A 20,475-nucleotide genomic window follows, 5' to 3' on the forward strand; every position below is an offset into this window, starting at 1 on the left:
TGCTCCATGCACTGGTATATAGAGGTACAGCGCCCCCATCCACTAGACTATGGTATTACTGGTTACACTGGGGGGATGTTATATCACTAGAGCCTCCATAGAGTTACACTGTGACACAGGCTCCATGCACTGGTATATAGAGATACAGCGCCCCCATCCACTAGACTATGGTATTACTGGTTACACTGGGGGATGTTATATCACTAGAGCCTCCATAGAGTTACACTGTGACACAGGCTCCATGCACTGGTATATAGAGATACAGCGCCCCCATCCACTAGACTATGGTATTACTGGTTACACTGGGGGGATGTTATATCACTAGAGCCTCCATAGAGTTACACTGTGACACCTGCTCCATGCACTGGTATATAGAGGTACAGCGCCCCCATCCACTAGACTATGGTATTACTGGTTACACTGGGGGGGATGTTATATCACTAGAGCCTCCATAGAGTTACACTGTGACACAGGCTCCATGCACTGGTATATAGAGATACAGCGCCCCCATCCACTAGACTATGGTATTACTGGTTACACTGGGGGGTGTTATATCACTAGAGCCTCCATAGAGTTACACTGTGACACAGGCTCCATGCACTGGTATATAGAGATACAGCGCCCCCATCCACTAGACTATGGTATTACTGGTTACACTGGGGTAGATGTTATATCACTAGAGCCTCCATAGAGTTACACTGTGACACCTGCTCCATGCACTGGTATATAGAGGTACAGCGCCCCCATCCACTAGACTATGGTATTACTGGTTACACTGGGGTAGATGTTATATCACTAGAGCCTCCATAGAGTTACACTGTGACACCTGCTCCATGCACTGGTATATAGAGATACAGCGCCCCCATCCACTAGACTATGGTATTACTGGTTACACTGGGGGATGTTATATCACTAGAGCCTCCATAGAGTTACACTGTGACACAGGCTCCATGCACTGATATATAGGGATACAGCGCCCCCATCCACTAGACTATGGTATTACTGGTTACACTGGGGGATGTTATCACTAGAGTCTCCATAGAGTTACACTGTGACACCTGCTCCATGCACTGGTATATAGAGATACAGCGCCCCCATCCACTAGACTATGGTATTACTGGTTACACTGGGGGATGTTATATCACTAGAGCCTCCATAGAGTTACACTGTGACACCTGCTCCATGCACTGGTATATAGAGATACAGCGCCCCCATCCACTAGACTATGGTATTACTGGTTACACTGGGGGGTGTTATATCACTAGAGCCTCCATAGAGTTACACTGTGACACAGGCTCCATGCACTGGTATATAGAGGTACAGCGCCCCCATCCACTAGACTATGGTATTACTGGTTACACTGGGAGATGTTATATCACTAGAGCCTCCATAGAGTTACACTGTGACACAGGCCCCATGCACTGGTATATAGAGGTACAGCGCCCCCATCCACTAGACTATGGTATTACTGGTTACACTGGGGGATGTTATATCACTAGAGCCTCCATAGAGTTACACTGTGACACAGGCTCCATGCACTGGTATATAGAGGTACAGCGCCCCCATCCACTAGACTATGGTATTACTGGTTACACTGGGAGATGTTATATCACTAGAGCCTCCATAGAGTTACACTGTGACACAGGCCCCATGCACTGGTATATAGAGGTACAGCGCCCCCATCCACTAGACTATGGTATTACTGGTTACACTGGGGGATGTTATATCACTAGAGCCTCCATAGAGTTACACTGTGACACCAACTCCATGCACTGGTATATAGAGATACAGCGCCCCCATCCACTAGACTATGGTATTACTGGTTACACTGGGGGGGATGTTATATCACTAGAGCCTCCATAGAGTTACACTGTGACACAGGCTCCATGCACTGGTATATAGAGATACAGCGCCCCCATCCACTAGACTATGGTATTACTGGTTACACTGGGGGATGTTATATCACTAGAGCCTCCATAGAGTTACACTGTGACACAGGCTCCATGCACTGGTATATAGAGATACAGCGCCCCCATCCACTAGACTATGGTATTACTGGTTACACTGGGGGATGTTATATCACTAGAGCCTCCATAGAGTTACACTGTGACACACGCCCCATGCACTGGTATATAGAGATACAGCGCCCTCATCCACTAGACTATGGTATTACTGGTTACACTGGGGGATGTCATATCACTAGAGCCTCCATAGAGTTACACTGTGACACAGGCTCCATGCACTGGTATATCGAGATACAGCGCCCCCATCCACTAGACTATGGTATTACTGGTTACACTGGGGGTTGTTATATCACTAGAGACTCCATAGAGTTACACTGTGACACCTGCTCCATGCACTGGTATATAGAGATACAGCGCCCCCATCCACTAGACTATGGTATTACTGGTTACACTGGGGGATGTTATATCACTAGAGCCTCCATAGAGTTACACTGTGACACCTGCTCCATGCACTGGTATATAGAGATACAGCGCCCACATCCACTAGACTATGGTATTACTGGTTACACTGGGGGATGTTATATCACTAGAGCCTCCATAGAGTTACACTGTGACACCTGCTCCATGCACTGGTATATAGAGATACAGCGCCCCCATCCACTAAACTATGGTATTACTGGTTACACTGGGGGATGTTATATCACTAGAGCCTCCATAGAGTTACACTGTGACACAGGCTCCATGCACTGGTATATAGAGATACAGCGCCCCCATCCACTAGACTATGGTATTACTGGTTACACTGGGGGATGTTATATCACTAGAGCCTCCATAGAGTTACACTGTGACCCAGGCTCCATGCACTGGTATATAGAGATACAGCGCCCCCATCCACTAGACTATGGTATTACTGGTTACACTGGGGGATGTTATATCACTAGAGCCTCCATAGAGTTACACTGTGACACCTGCTCCATGCACTGGTATATAGAGATACAGCGCCCCCATCCACTAGACTATGGTATTACTGGTTACACTGGGGGGATGTTATATCACTAGAGCCTCCATAGAGTTACACTGTGACCCAGGCTCCATGCACTGGTATATAGAGATACAGCGCCCCCATCCACTAGACTATGGTATTACTGGTTACACTGGGAGGATGTTATATCACTAGAGCCTCCATAGAGTTACACTGTGACACAGGCTCCATGCACTGGTATATAGAGATACAGCGCCCCCATCCACTAGACTATGGTATTACTGGTTACACTGGGGGATGTTATATCACTAGAGCCTCCATAGAGTTACACTGTGACACAGGCTCCATGCACTGGTATATAGAGGTACAGCGCCCCCATCCACTAGACTATGGTATTACTGGTTACACTGGGGGGATGTTATATCACTAGAGCCTCCATAGAGTTACACTGTGACACCTGCTCCATGCACTGGTATATAGAGATACAGTGCCCCCATCCACTAGACTATGGTATTACTGGTTACACTGGGAGGATGTTATATCACTAGAGCCTCCATAGAGTTACACTGTGACACCTGCTCCATGCACTGGTATATAGAGATACAGCGCCCCACATCCACTAGACTATGGTATTACTGGTTACACTGGGGGGTGTTATATCACTAGAGCCTCCATAGAGTTACACTGTGACACAGGCTCCATGCACTGGTATATAGAGATACAGCGCCCCCATCCACTAGACTATGGTATTACTGGTTACACTGGGGGATGTTATATCACTAGAGCCTCCATAGAGTTACACTGTGACACCTGCTCCATGCACTGGTATATAGAGATACAGCGCCCCACATCCACTAGACTATGGTATTACTGGTTACACTGGGGGGATGTTATATCACTAGAGCCTCCATAGAGTTACACTGTGACACAGGCTCCATGCACTGGTATATAGAGATACAGCGCCCCCATCCTCTAGACTATGGTATTACTGGTTACACTGGGGGATGTTATATCACTAGAGCCTCCATAGAGTTACACTGTGACACCTGCTCCATGCACTGGTATATAGAGATACAGCGCCCCCATCCACTAGACTATGGTATTACTGGTTACACTGGGGGATGTTATATCACTAGAGCCTCCATAGAGTTACACTGTGACACAGGCTCCATGCACTGGTATATAGAGATACAGCGCCCCCATCCACTAGACTATGGTATTACTGGTTACACTGGGGGGGATGTTATATCACTAGAGCCTCCATAGAGTTACACTGTGACACCTGCTCCATGCACTGGTATATAGAGATACAGCGCCCTCATCCACTAGACTATGGTATTACTGGTTACACTGGGGGGATGTTATATCACTAGAGCCTCCATAGAGTTACACTGTGACACCTGCTCCATGCACTGGTATATAGAGATACAGCGCCCCCATCCACTAGACTATGGTATTACTGGTTACACTGGGGGATGTTATATCACTAGAGCCTCCATAGAGTTACACTGTGACACCTGCTCCATGCACTGGTATATAGAGATACAGCGCCCCCATCCACTAGACTATGGTATTACTGGTTACACTGGGGGATGTTATATCACTAGAGCCTCCATAGAGTTACACTGTGACACAGGCTCCATGCACTGGTATATAGAGATACAGCACCCCCATCCACTAGACTATGGTATTACTGGTTACACTGGGGGATGTTATATCACTAGAGCCTCCATAGAGTTACACTGTGACACACGCTCCATGCACTGGTATATAGAGATACAGCGCCCCCATCCACTAGACTATGGTATTACTGGTTACACTGGGGGATGTTATATCACTAGAGCCTCCATAGAGTTACACTGTGACACCTGCTCCATGCACTGGTATATAGAGATACAGCACCCCCATCCACTAGACTATGGTATTACTGGTTACACTGGGGGATGTTATATCACTAGAGCCTCCATAGAGTTACACTGTGACACCTGCTCCATGCACTGGTATATAGAGATACAGCACCCCCATCCACTAGACTATGGTATTACTGGTTACACTGGGGGATGTTATATCACTAGAGCCTCCATAGAGTTACACTGTGACACAGGCTCCATGCACTGGTATATAGAGGTACAGCGCCCCCATCCACTAGACTATGGTATTACTGGTTACACTGGGGGATGTTATATCACTAGAGCCTCCATACAGTTACACTGTGACACCTGCTCCATGTACTGGTATATAGGGATACAGCGCCCCCATCCACTAGACTATGGTATTACTGGTTACACTGGGGGATGTTATATCACTAGAGCCTCCATAGAGTTACACTGTGACACACACTCCATGCACTGGTATATAGAGGTACAGCGCCCCCATCCACTAGACTATGGTATTACTGGTTACACTGGGGGATGTTATATCACTAGAGCCTCCATAGAGTTACACTGTGACACAGGCTCCATGCACTGGTATATAGGGATACAGCGCCCCCATCCACTAGACTATGGTATTACTGGTTACACTGGGGGATGTTATATCACTAGAGCCTCCATAGAGTTACACTGTGACACAGGCTCCATGCACTGGTATATAGAGATACAGCGCCCCCATCCACTAGACTATGGTATTACTGGTTACACTGGGGGATGTTATATCACTAGAGCCTCCATAGAGTTGTAAAAAAAGTTGAAAAGTTGTAAGTGAATTTGAGATTGAAATACATTACAAAATCTGAAAGGTAGTCGTCAGCACCGGTCCCTATAAAAAAGAAATCATCGATGTAACGATTGTAAATCCTTATGTACGTAGAAAAGTAAACACTAGAAATTCTTGGTACCATGACATATATAAATTCACCAGGTATGGGGGAAATTTTGTGCCCAAAATACAGTCTTGTAGTTGAAGGTAATATTCATTGTCGTACATAAAAATAGACACCCAGGCACACACTACTCCTGATACTCTACCGGGACACCCAGGCACACACTACTCCTGATACTCTACCGGGACACCCAGGCACACACTACTCCTGATACTCTACCGGGACACCCAGGCACACACTACTCCTGATACTCTACCGGGACACCCAGGCACACACTACTCCTGATACTCTACCGGGACACCCAGGCACACACTACTCCTGATACTCTACCGGGACACCCAGGCACACACTACTCCTGATACTCTACCGGGACACCCAGGCACACACTACTCCTGATACTCTACCGGGACACCCAGGCACACACTACTCCTGATACTCTACCGGGACACCCAGGCACACACTACTCCTGATACTCTACCGGGACACCCAGGCACACACTACTCCTGATACTCTACCGGGACACCCAGGCACACACTACTCCTGATACTCTACCGGGACACCCAGGCACACACTACTCCTGATACTCTACCGGGACACCCAGGCACACACTACTCCTGATACTCTACCGGGACACCCAGGCACACACTACTCCTGATACTCTACCGGGACACCCAGGCACACACTACTCCTGATACTCTACCGGGACATCCAGGTGTTGTCGAGTGGCATCATTACCCGAGGCCCCCTACTGGACGCTTATATAAAGACCCTTGTCACATAAATAAATATCTACAGATATCTCATATTTATTAAAGTACAAAATAAACACAAAAAAAAACTAAACAATGTTTATAAAACCGGAGGCCGGGCCAGATGTCACCGCACGGAGGCCGGGGCCGATGTCACCGCACGGAGGCCGGGCCCGATGTCATCAGTAAGCGCCTTATGCAGGGAGAGTCCAGATCTGCTTAGTGTAAGGAGGATGGAAGTCGCTGCAGGTGCAGGAGGGGGAGGCAGGAGAGGACAATAAACAGCCAGAAGGAGGAAGAAACACCGAGAGAGTCCACGAGGATCCCAGACACCGCGCCGAAAACCACTTTACCCAAAACCTCTAGAGACGACAGGAGACTGTAGTGACTGCCCTGCAGGGAGAAGAGCGCCGTGTGATGTCATATCTGTATACCATGTGTCCTGTATAATGGGGTAACACTATGTGTGATGTCATACCTGTAACCCCTTGTGTGCCTGCTGGGTGCAGAGCATCATCAGGGTGAAGGTGATTGTACTGACGGCTCCGGCCAGGAAATGCTGCAGCACCAGAGTGAGGAGAAGGAAAACTGAAAGACAAATCACATCATCTGCAGCAGGAACACTTACAGTCAGGAGGTAGGTAACAACTCGCACTATTCCCCCATAATCACCTCCGAGCCACCACACCATGTACCAGGACACTGCCCCCGAGCACAGCAGATAATCTACACCATGTACCAGGACACTGCCCCCGAGCACAGCAGCCAATCTACACCATGTACCGGGACACTGCCCCCGAGCACAGCAGCCAATCTACACCATGTACCAGGACCCTGCCCCCGAGCACTGCAGCCAATCTACACCACGTACCAGGACACTGCCCCCGAGCACAGCAGCCAATCTACACCATGTACCGGGACACTGCCCCTGAGCACAGCAGCCAATCTACACCATGTACCAGGACCCTGCCCCCGAGCACAGCAGCCAATCTACACCACGTACCAGGACCCTGCCCCCGAGCACAGCAGCCAATCTACACCACGTACCAGGACCCTGCCCCCGAGCACAGCAGCCAATCTACACCACGTACCAGGACCCTGCCCCCGAGCACAGCAGCCAATCTACACCATGTACCAGGACCCTGCCCCCGAGCACAGCAGCCAATCTACACCACGTACCGGGACCCTGCCCCCGAGCACAGCAGCCAATCTACACCACGTACCAGGACCCTGCCCCCGAGCCCAGCAGCCAATCTACACCATGTACCAGGACCCTGCCCCCGAGCCCAGCAGCCAATCTACACCATGTACCAGGACACTGCCCCCGAGCACAGCAGCCAATCTACACCATGTACCAGGACACTGCCCCCGAGCACAGCAGCCAATCTACACCATGTACCAGGACACTGCACCCGAGCACAGGAGATAATCTACACCATGTACCAGGACCCTGCCCCCGAGCACAGCAGCCAATCTACACCATGTACCAGGACACTGCCCCTGAACACAGCAGATAATCTACACCATGTACCAGGACACTGCCCCCGAGCACAGGAGATAATCTACACCATGTACCAGGACCCTGCCCCCGAGCACAGCAGATAATCTACACCATGTACCAGGACACTGCCCCTGAACACAGCAGATAATCTACACCATGTACCAGGACACTGCCCCCGAGCACAGGAGATAATCTACACCATGTACCAGGACCCTGCCCCCGAGCACAGCAGCCAATCTACACCATGTACCAGGACACTGCCCCCGAGCACAGCAGATAATCTACACCATGTACCAGGACACTGCCCCTGAACACAGCAGCCAATCTACACCATGTACCAGGACACTGCCCCCGAGCACAGCAGCCAATCTACACCATGTACCAGGACCCTGCCCCCGAGCCAATCTACACCATGTACCAGGACACTGCCCCCGAGCACAGCAGCTAATCTAAACCATGTACCAGGACCCTGCCCCCGAGCACAGCAGCCAATCTACACCATGTACCAGGACCCTGCCCCCGAGCACAGCAGCCAATCTACACCATGTACCAGGACCCTGCCCCCGAGCACAGCAGCCAATCTACACCATGTACCAGGACACTGCCCCTGAACACAGCAGATAATCTACACCATGTACCAGGACACTGCCCCCAAGCCAATCTACACCATGTACCAGGACAATGCCCCCGAGCACAGCAGCCAATCTACACCATGTACCAGGACACTGCCCCCGAGCACAGCAGCCAATCTACACCATGTACCAGGACACTGCCCCCGAGCACAGCAGATAATCTACACCATGTACCAGGACCCTGCCCCCGAGCACAGCAGCCAATCTACACCATGTACCAGGACACTTCCCCTGAGCACAGCAGCCAATCTACACCATGTACCAGGACACGGCCCCCGAGCACAGCAGTCAATCTACATCATGTACCAGGACACTGCCCCCGAGCACAGCAGATAATCTACACCATGAACAAGGACACTGCCCCCGAGCACAGCAGCCAATCTACACCATGTACCAGGACACTGCCCCCGAGCACAGCAGCCAATCTACACCATGTACCAGGACCCTGCCCCCGAGCACAGCAGATAATCTACACCATGTACCAGGACACTGCCCCCGAGCACAGCAGCCATTCTACACCATGTACCAGGACACTGTCCCCGAGCACAGCAGATAATCTACACCATGTACCAGGACCCTGCCCCCGAGCACAGCAGATAATCTACACCATGTACCAGGACACTGCCCCCGAGCACAGCAGATAATCTACACCATGTACCAGGACACTGCCCCCGAGCACAGCAGATAATCTACACCATGTACCAGGACACTGCCCCCGAGCACAGCAGCCAATCTACACCATGTTCCAAGACACTGCCCCCGAGCACAGGAGATAATCTACACCATGTACCGGGACACTGCCCCCGAGCACAGCAGCCAATCTACACCATGTACCGGGACACTGCCCCCGCGCACAGCAGATAATCTACACCATGTACCAGGACACTGCCCCCGAGCACAGCAGCCAATCTACACCATGTACCGGGACACTGCCCCCGAGCACAGCAGCCAATCTACACCATGTACCAGGACACTGCCCCCGAGCACAGCAGCCAATCTACACCATGTACCAGGACACTGCCCCCGAGCACAGCAGCCAATCTACACCATGTACCGGGACACTGCCCCCGAGCACAGGAGCCAATCTACATCATGTACCAGGACACTGCCCCCGAGCACAGGAGATAATCTACACCATGTACCAGGACCCTGCCCCCGAGCACAGCAGCCAATCTACACCATGTACCAGGACCCTGCCCCCGAGCACAGCAGCCAATCTACACCATGTACCAGGACACTGCCCCCGAGCACAGCAGCCAATCTACACCATGTACCGGGACACTGCCCCCGAGCACAGCAGATAATCTACACCAAGTACCAGGACCCTGCCCCCGAGCACAGCAGCCAATCTACACCATGTACCGGGACCGTGCCCCCGAGCACAGCAGCCAATAATCTACACCATGTACCAGGACCCTGCCCCCGAGCACAGCAGCCAATCTACACCATGTACCAGGACCCTGCCCCCGAGCACAACAGCCAATCTACACCATGTACCAGGACACTGCCCCCGAGCACAGGAGATAATCTACACCATGTACCAGGACCCTGCTCCCGAGCACAGCAGCCAATCTACACCATGTACCAGGACCCTGCCCCCGAGCACAGGAGCCAATCTACACCATGTACCAGGACACTACCCCTGAGCACAGCAGCCAATCTACACCATGTACCGGGACACTGCCCCCGAGCACAGCAGCCAATCTACACCATGTACCGGGACACTGCCCCCGAGCACAGCAGCCAATCTACACCATGTACCAGGACACTGCCCCCGAGCACAGCAGCCAATCTACACCATGTACCAGGACACTGCCCCCGAGCACAGCAGCCAATCTACACCATGTACCAGGACACTGCCCCCGAGCACAGCAGCCAATCTACACCATGTACCAGGACACTGCCCCCGAGCACAGCAGCCAATCTACACCATGTACCAGGACACTGCCCCCGAGCACAGCAGCCAATCTACACCATGTACCAGGACACTGCCCCCGAGCACAGCAGCCAATCTACACCATGTACCAGGACACTGCCCCCGAGCACAGCAGCCAATCTACACCATGTACCAGGACACTGCCCCTGAGCACAGCAGCCAATCTACACCATGTACCAGGACACTGCCCCCGAGCACAGCAGCCAATCTACACCATGTACCAGGACCCTGCCCCCGAGCACAGCAGATAATCTACACCATGTACCAGGACACTGCCCCCGAGCACAGCAGCCAATCTACACCATGTACCAGGACCCTGCCCCCGAGCACAGCAGCCAATCTACACCACGTACCAGGACCCTGCCCCCGAGCACAGCAGCCAATCTACACCATGTACCAGGACACTGCCCACGAGCACAGCAGCCAATCTACACCATGTACCAGGACACTGCCACCGAGCACAGCAGCCAATCTACACCATGTACCAGGACACTGCCCCCGAGCACAGCAGCCAATCTACACCATGTACAAGGACCCTGCCCCCGAGCCAATCTACACCATGTACCAGGACACTGCCCCCGAGCACAGCAGCCAATCTACACCATGTACCAGGACACTGCCCCCGAGCCAATCTACACCATGTACCAGGACACTGCCCCTGAGCACAGAAGCCAATCTACACCATGTACCAGGACCCTGCCCCCGAGCACAGCAGATAATCTACACCATGTACCAGGACACTGCCCCCGAGCACAGCAGCCAATCTACACCATGTACCAGGACACTGCCCTCGAGCACAGCAGCCAATCTACACCATGTACCAGGACACTGCCCCCCGAGCACAGCAGCCAATCTACACCAAGTACCAGGACCCTGCCCCCGAGCACAGCAGCCAATCTACACCATGTACCAGGACACTACCCCTGAGCACAGCAGCCAATCTACACCATGTACCAGGACACTGCCCCCGAGCACAGGAGATAATCTACACCATGTACCAGGACCCTGCCCCCGAGCACAGCAGCCAATCTACACCATGTACCAGGACACTGCCCCCCGAGCACAGCAGCCAATCTACACCATGTACCAGGACACTGCCCCCGAGCACAGCAGCCAATCTACACCATGTACCAGGACACTGCCCCCCGAGCACAGCAGCCAATCTACACCATGTACCAGGACCCTGCCCCCGAGCACAGCAGCCAATCTACACCATGTACCAGGACCCTGCCCCGAGCACAGCAGCCAATCTACACCATGTACCAGGACACTGTCCCCGAGCACAGCAGCCAATCTACACCATGTACCAGGACCCTGCCCCCGAGCACAGCAGATAATCTACACCATGTACCAGGACCCTGCCCCCGAGCACAGGAGATAATCTACACCATGTACCAGGACACTGCCCCCGAGCACAGCAGCCAATCTACACCAAGTACCAGGACACTGCCCCCGAGCCAATCTACACCATGTACCAGGACACTGCCCCCGAGCACAGCAGCCAATCTACACCATGTACCAGGACCCTGCCCCCGAGCACAGCAGCCAATCTACACCATGTACCAGGACACTGCCCCCGAGCACAGCAGCCAATCTACACCATGTACCAGGACCCTGCCCCCGAGCACAGCAGATAATCTACACCATGTACAAGGACACTGCCCCCCGAGCACAGCAGATAATCTACACCATGTACCAGGACACTGCCCCCGAGCACAGCAGCCAATCTACACCATGTACCGGGACACTGCCCCCGAGCACAGCAGCCAATCTACACCATGTACCGGGACACTGCCCCCGAGCACAGCAGCCAATCTACACCATGTACCAGGACACTGCCCCTGAGCACAGCAGATAATCTACACCATGTACCAGGACACTGCCCCCGAGCACAGCAGCCAATCTACACCATGTACCAGGACACTGCCCCCGAGCACAGCAGCCAATCTACACCATGTACCAGGACACTGCCCCCGAGCACAGCAGATAATCTACACCATGTACCAGGACACTGCCCCCGAGCACAGCAGCCAATCTACACCATGTACCGGGACACTGCCCCCGAGCACAGCAGCCAATCTACACCATGTACCAGGACACTGCCCCCGAGCACAGCAGCCAATCTACACCATGTACCGGGACACTGCCCCCGAGCACAGCAGCCAATCTACACCATGTACCAGGACACTGCCCCCGAGCACAGCAGCCAATAATCTACACCATGTACCGGGACACTGCCCCCGAGCACAGCAGCCAATCTACACCACGTACCGGGACCCTGCCCCCGAGCACAGCAGCCAATCTACACCATGTACCAGGACCCTGCCCCCGAGCCCAGCAGCCAATCTACACCATGTACCAGGACACTGCCCCCGAGCACAGCAGCCAATCTACACCATGTACCGGGACACTGCTCCCGAGCACAGCAGCCAATCTACACCATGTACCGGGACACTGCCCCCGAGCACAGCAGCCAATCTACACCATGTACCAGGACACTGTCCCTGAGCACAGCAGATAATCTACACCATGTACCAGGACACTGTCCCCGAGCACAGCAGCCAATCTACACCATGTACCAGGACCCTGCTCTCGAGCACAGCAGATAATCTACACCATGTACCGGGACACTGCCCCCGAGCACAGGAGATAATCTACACCATGTACCAGGACCCTGCCCCCGAGCACAGCAGCCAATCTACACCATGTACCAGGACACTGCCCCGAGCACAGGAGATAATCTACACCATGTACCAGGACCCTGCCCCTGAGCACAGCAGCCAATCTACACCATGTACGAGGACACTGCCCCTGAACACAGCAGATAATCTACACCATGTACCAGGACACTGCTCCCGAGCACAGCAGCCAATCTACACCATGTACCAGGACACTGCCCCCGAGCACAGCAGCCAATCTACACCACGTACCAGGACACTGCCCCCGAGCACAGCAGATAATCTACACCATGTACCAGGACCCTGCCCCCCGAGCACAGCAGCCAATCTACACCATGTACCAGGACCCTGCCCCCGAGCACAGCAGATAATCTACACCATGTACCAGGACCCTGCCCCCGAGCACAGCAGCCAATCTACACCATGTACCAGGACCCTGCCCCCGAGCACAGCAGCCAATCTACACCATGTACCAGGACCCTGCCCCCGAGCACAGCAGCCAATCTACACCAAGTACCAGGACCCTGCCCCCGAGCACAGCAGCCAATCTACACCATGTACCGGGACCGTGCCCCCGAACACAGCAGCCAATAATCTACACCATGTACCAGGACCCTGCCCCCGAGCACAGCAGCCAATCTACACCATGTACCAGGACACTGCCCCCGAGCACAGCAGCCAATCTACACCATGTACCAGGACACTGCCCCCCGAGCACAGCAGCCAATCTACACCATGTACCAGGACCCTGCCCCCGAGCACAGCAGCCAATCTACACCATGTACCAGGACCCTGCCCCCGAGCACAGCAGCCAATCTACACCATGTACCAGGACCCTGCCCCCGAGCACAGGAGATAATCTACACCATGTAACAGGACCCTGCTCCCGAGCACAGCAGCCAATCTACACCATGAACCAGGACACTGCCCCCGAGCACAGCAGCCAATCTACACCATGTACCAGGACACTGCCCCCGAGCACAGCAGCCAATCTACACCATGTACCAGGACCCTGCCCCCGAGCCAATCTACACCATGTACCAGGACACTGCCCCCGAGCACAGCAGCCAATCTACACCATGTACCAGGACACTGCCCCCGAGCACAGCAGCCAATCTACACCATGTACCAGGACACTGCCCCTGAGCACAGCAGCCAATCTACACCATGTACCAGGACACTGCCCCCGAGCACAGCAGATAATCTACACCATGTACCAGGACACTGTCCCCGAGCACAGCAGCCAATCTACACCATGTACCAGGACCCTGCCCCCGAGCACAGCAGATAATCTACACCATGTACCAGGACACTGCCCCCGAGCACAGCAGCCAATCTACACCATGTACCAGGACCCTGCCCCCGAGCCAATCTACACCATGTACCAGGACACTGCCCCCGAGCACAGCAGCCAATCTACACCATGTACCAGGACACTGCCCCCGAGCATAGCAGCCAATCTACACCATGTACCAGGACACTGCCCCCGAGCACAGCAGCCAATCTACACCATGTACCAGGACCCTGCCCCCGAGCACAGCAGCCAATCTACACCATGTACCAGGACACTGCCCCCGAGCACAGCAGCCAATCTACACCATGTACCAGGACACTGCCCCTGAGCACAGCAGCCAATCTACACCATGTACCGGGACCCTGCCCCCGAGCACAGCAGCCAATCTACACCATGTACCAGGACACTGCCCCCGAGCACAGCAGCCGATCTACACCATGTACCAGGACACTGCCCCTGAGCACAGCAGCCAATCTACACCATGTACCAGGACACTGCCCCCGAGCACAGCAGATAATCTACACCATGTACCAGGACACTGTCCCCGAGCACAGCAGCCAATCTACACCATGTACGAGGACACTGCCCCTGAACACAGCAGATAATCTACACCATGTACCAGGACACTGCTCCCGAGCACAGCAGCCAATCTACACCATGTACCAGGACACTGCCCCCGAGCACAGCAGATAATCTACACCAAGTACCAGGACCCTGCCCCCGAGCACAGCAGCCAATCTACACCAAGTACCAGGACACTGCCCCCGAGCACAGCAGATAATCTACACCATGTACCAGGACACTGCTCCCGAGCACAGCAGCCAATCTACACCATGTACCAGGACACTGCCCCCGAGCACAGCAGCCAATCTACACCATGTACCAGGACCCTGCCCCCGAGCACAGCAGATAATCTACCCCATGTACCAGGACCCTGCCCCCGAGCACAGCAGCCAATCTACACCATGTACCAGGACCCTGCCCCCGAGCACAGCAGCCAATCTACACCATGTACCAGGACACTGCCCCCCGAGCACAGCAGCCAATCTACACCATGTACCAGGACACTGCCCCCGAGCACAGCAGCCAATCTACACCATGTACCAGGACCCTGCCCCCGAGCACAGCAGCCAATCTACACCATGTACCAGGACCCTGCCCCGAGCACAGCAGCCAATCTACACCATGTACCAGGACACTGTCCCCGAGCACAGCAGCCAATCTACACCATGTACCAGGACCCTGCCCCCGAGCACAGCAGATAATCTACACCATGTACCAGGACACTGCCCCCGAGCACAGCAGATAATCTACACCATGTACCGGGACCCTGCCCCCGAGCACAGCAGCCAATCTACACCATGTACCAGGACCCTGCCCCCGAGCACAGGAGATAATCTACACCATGTACCAGGACACTGCCCCCGAGCACAGCAGCCAATCTACACCAAGTACCAGGACACTGCCCCCGAGCCAATCTACACCATGTACCAGGACACTGCCCCCGAGCACAGCAGCCAATCTACACCATGTACCAGGACCCTGCCCCCGAGCACAGCAGCCAATCTACACCATGTACCAGGACACTGCCCCCGAGCACAGCAGCCAATCTACACCATGTACGAGGACACTGCCCCCGAGCACAGCAGATAATCTACACCATGTACCAGGACCCTGCCCCCGAGCACAGCAGATAATCTACACCATGTACCAGGACACTGCCCCCGAGCACAGCAGATAATCTACACCATGTACCAGGACACTGCCCCCGAGCACAGCAGCCAATCTACACCATGTACCAGGACCCTGCCCCCGAGCACAGCAGCCAATCTACACCATGTACCAGGACCCTGCCCCCGAGCACAGCAGCCAATATACACCATGTACCAGGACCCTGCCCCCGAGCACAGCAGCCAATCTACACCATGTACCAGGACACTGCCCCCGAGCACAGCAGCCAATCTACACCATGTACCAGGACACTGCCCCCGAGCACAGCAGCCAATCTACACCATGTACCAGGACACTGCCCCCGAGCAAAGCAGCCAATCTACACCATGTACCAGGACACTGCCCCCGAGCACAGCAGCCAATCTACACCATGTACCAGGACACTGCCCCCGAGCACAGCAGCCAATCTACACCATGTACCAGGACACTGCCCCTGAGCACAGCAGCCAATCTACACCATGTACCAGGACACTGCCCCCGAGCACAGCAGATAATCTACACCATGTACCAGGACACTGTCCCCGAGCACAGCAGCCAATCTACACCATGTACCAGGACCCTGCCCCCGAGCACAGCAGATAATCTACACCATGTACCAGGACACTGCCCCCGAGCACAGCAGCCAATCTACACCATGTACCAGGACCCTGCCCCCGAGCCAATCTACACCATGTACCAGGACACTGCCCCCGAGCACAGCAGCCAATCTACACCATGTACCAGGACCCTGCCCCCGAGCCAATCTACACCATGTACCAGGACACTGCCCCTGAGCACAGAAGCCAATCTACACCATGTACCAGGACCCTGCCCCCGAGCACAGCAGATAATCTACACCATGTACCAGGACACTGCCCCCGAGCACAGCAGCCAATCTACACCATGTAACAGGACACTGCCCTCGAGCACAGCAGCCAATCTACACCATGTACCAGGACCCTGCCCCCGAGCACAGCAGCCAATCTACACCATGTACCAGGACCCTGCCCCGAGCACAGCAGCCAATCTACACCATGTACCAGGACACTGCTCCCGAGCACAGCAGCCAATCTACACCATGTACCAGGACCCTGCCCCCGAGCACAGCAGCCAATCTACACCATGTACCAGGACACTGCCCCCGAGCACAGCAGCCAATCTACACCATGTACCAGGACACTGCCCCCGAGCACAGCAGCCAATCTACACCATGTACCAGGACACTGCCCCCGAGCAAAGCAGCCAATCTACACCATGTACCAGGACACTGCCCCCGAGCACAGCAGCCAATCTACACCATGTACCAGGACACTGCCCCCGAGCACAGCAGCCAATCTACACCATGTACCAGGACACTGCCCCTGAGCACAGCAGCCAATCTACACCATGTACCAGGACACTGCCCCCGAGCACAGCAGATAATCTACACCATGTACCAGGACACTGTCCCCGAGCACAGCAGCCAATCTACACCATGTACCAGGACCCTGCCCCCGAGCACAGCAGATAATCTACACCATGTACCAGGACACTGCCCCCGAGCACAGCAGCCAATCTACACCATGTACCAGGACCCTGCCCCCGAGCCAATCTACACCATGTACCAGGACACTGCCCCCGAGCACAGCAGCCAATCTACACCATGTACCAGGACCCTGCCCCCGAGCCAATCTACACCATGTACCAGGACACTGCCCCTGAGCACAGAAGCCAATCTACACCATGTACCAGGACCCTGCCCCCGAGCACAGCAGATAATCTACACCATGTACCAGGACACTGCCCCCGAGCACAGCAGCCAATCTACACCATGTAACAGGACACTGCCCTCGAGCACAGCAGCCAATCTACACCATGTACCAGGACCCTGCCCCCGAGCACAGCAGCCAATCTACACCATGTACCAGGACCCTGCCCCCGAGCACAGCAGCCAATCTACACCATGTACCGGGACACTGCCCCCCGAGCACAGCAGCCAATCTACACCATGTACCAGGACCCTGCCCCGAGCACAGCAGCCAATCTACACCATGTACCAGGACACTGCTCCCGAGCACAGCAGCCAATCTACACCATGTACCAGGACCCTGCCCCCGAGCACAGCAGCCAATCTACACCATGAACCAGGACACTGCTCCCGAGCACAGCAGCCAATCTACACCATGTACCAGGACACTGCCCCCGAGCACAGCAGCCAATCTACACCAAGTACCAGGACACTGCCCCCCGAGCACAGCAGCCAATCTACACCATGTACCGGGACACTGCCCCCGAGCACAGCAGCCAATCTACACCATGTACCAGGACACTGCCCCCCGAGCACAGCAGCCAATCTACACCATGTACCAGGACACTGCCCCCGAGCACAGCAGATAATCTACACCATGTACCGGGACCCTGCCCCCGAGCACAGCAGCCAATCTACACCATGTACCAGGACCCTGCCCCCGAGCACAGCAGCCAATCTACACCATGTACCGGGACCCTGCCCCCGAGCACAGCAGCCAATCTACACCATGTACCGGGACACTGCCCCCGAGCACAGGAGCCAATCTACACCACGTACCAGGACCCTGCCCCCGAGCACAGCAGCCAATCTACACCATGTACCAGGACACTGCCCCCGAGCACAGCAGCCAATCTACACCATGTACCAGGACCCTGCCCCCGAGCACAGCAGCCAATCTACACCATGTACCGGGACACTGCCCCCGAGCACAGGAGATAATCTACACCATGTACCAGGACCCTGCCCCCGAGCACAGCAGCCAATCTACACCATGTACCAGGACACTGCCCCCGAGCACAGCAGATAATCTACACCATGTACCGGGACCCTGCCCCCGAGCACAGCAGCCAATCTACACCATGTACCAGGACACTGCCCCCGAGCACAGCAGCCAATCTACACCATGTACCAGGACACTGCCCCCGAGCACAGCAGCCAATCTACACCATGTACCAGGACACTGCCCCCGAGCACAGCAGCCAATCTACACCATGTACCAGGACCCTGCCCCCGAGCACAGCAGCCAATCTACACCATGTACCAGGACCCTGCCCCGAGCACAGCAGCCAATCTACACCATGTACCAGGACACTGCCCCCCGAGCACAGCAGATAATCTACACCATGTACCAGGACACTGCCCCCCGAGCACAGCAGCCAATCTACACCAAGTACCAGGACCCTGCCCCCGAGCACAGCAGATAATCTACACCATGTACCAGGACACTGCCCCCGAGCACAGCAGCCAATCTACACCATGTACGAGGACACTGCCCCCGAGCACAGCAGATAATCTACACCATGTACCAGGACACTGCCCCCAAGCACAGCAGCCAATCTACACCATGTACCAGGACACTGCCCCCCGAGCACAGCAGCCAATCTACACCATGTACCAGGACCCTGCCCCCGAGCACAGCAGCCAATCTACACCATGTACCAGGACACTGCCCCCGAGCACAGCAGCCAATCTACACCATGTACCAGGACCCTGCCCCCGAGCACAGCAGATAATCTACACCATGTACGAGGACACTGCCCCCGAGCACAGCAGATAATCTACACCATGTACCAGGACACTGCCCCCGAGCACAGCAGCCAATCTACACCATGTACCAGGACCCTGCCCCCGAGCACAGCAGATAATCTACACCATGTACCAGGACACTGCCCCCGAGCACAGCAGCCAATCTACACCATGTACCAGGACACTGCCCCCGAGCACAGCAGCCAATCTACACCATGTACCAGGACACTGCCCCCGAGCACAGCAGATAATCTACACCATGTACCGGGACTCTGCCCCCGAGCACAGCAGATAATCTACACCATGTACCAGGACCCTGCCCCCGAGCACAGCAGCCAATCTACACCATGTACCAGGACACTGCCCCCGAGCACAGCAGATAATCTACACCATGTACCGGGACTCTGCCCCCGAGCACAGCAGCCAATCTACACCATGTACCAGGACACTGCTCCCGAGCACAGCAGATAATCTACATCATGTACCGGGACACTGCCCCTGAGCACAGCAGCCAATCTACACCATGTACCGGGACACTGCCCCCGAGCACAGCAGCCAATCTACACCATGTACCAGGACACTGCCCCCGAGCACAGGAGATAATCTACACCATGTACCAGGACCCTGCCCCCGAGCACAGCAGCCAATCTACACCATGAACCAGGACACTGCC

General features: G+C 54.7%; 1 protein-coding gene across 1 annotated transcript in view; it reads right to left on the reverse strand.

Annotated features, from left to right (window-relative positions):
• Window positions 1–6,562: 6,562 nt before the first annotated feature.
• The window catches only part of LOC140110433 (major facilitator superfamily domain-containing protein 3-like), a 58,862-nt gene continuing 44,949 nt past the window's right edge, over window positions 6,563–20,475 (reverse strand). The window contains exons 4-5 of the mRNA XM_072132229.1: window positions 6,995–7,104; window positions 6,563–6,909 (exon numbers count right to left, since the gene is read on the reverse strand). Of these exons, the coding sequence (XP_071988330.1) occupies window positions 6,736–6,909; window positions 6,995–7,104 (284 nt within the window). The 3' untranslated portion in view covers window positions 6,563–6,735. The remainder of the gene's footprint in view (window positions 6,910–6,994; window positions 7,105–20,475) is intronic.

Source organism: Engystomops pustulosus, unplaced genomic scaffold (assembly GCF_040894005.1).
Source record: "Engystomops pustulosus unplaced genomic scaffold, aEngPut4.maternal MAT_SCAFFOLD_278, whole genome shotgun sequence".
In the NCBI taxonomy this organism is placed as follows: Eukaryota; Metazoa; Chordata; class Amphibia; order Anura; family Leptodactylidae; genus Engystomops; species Engystomops pustulosus.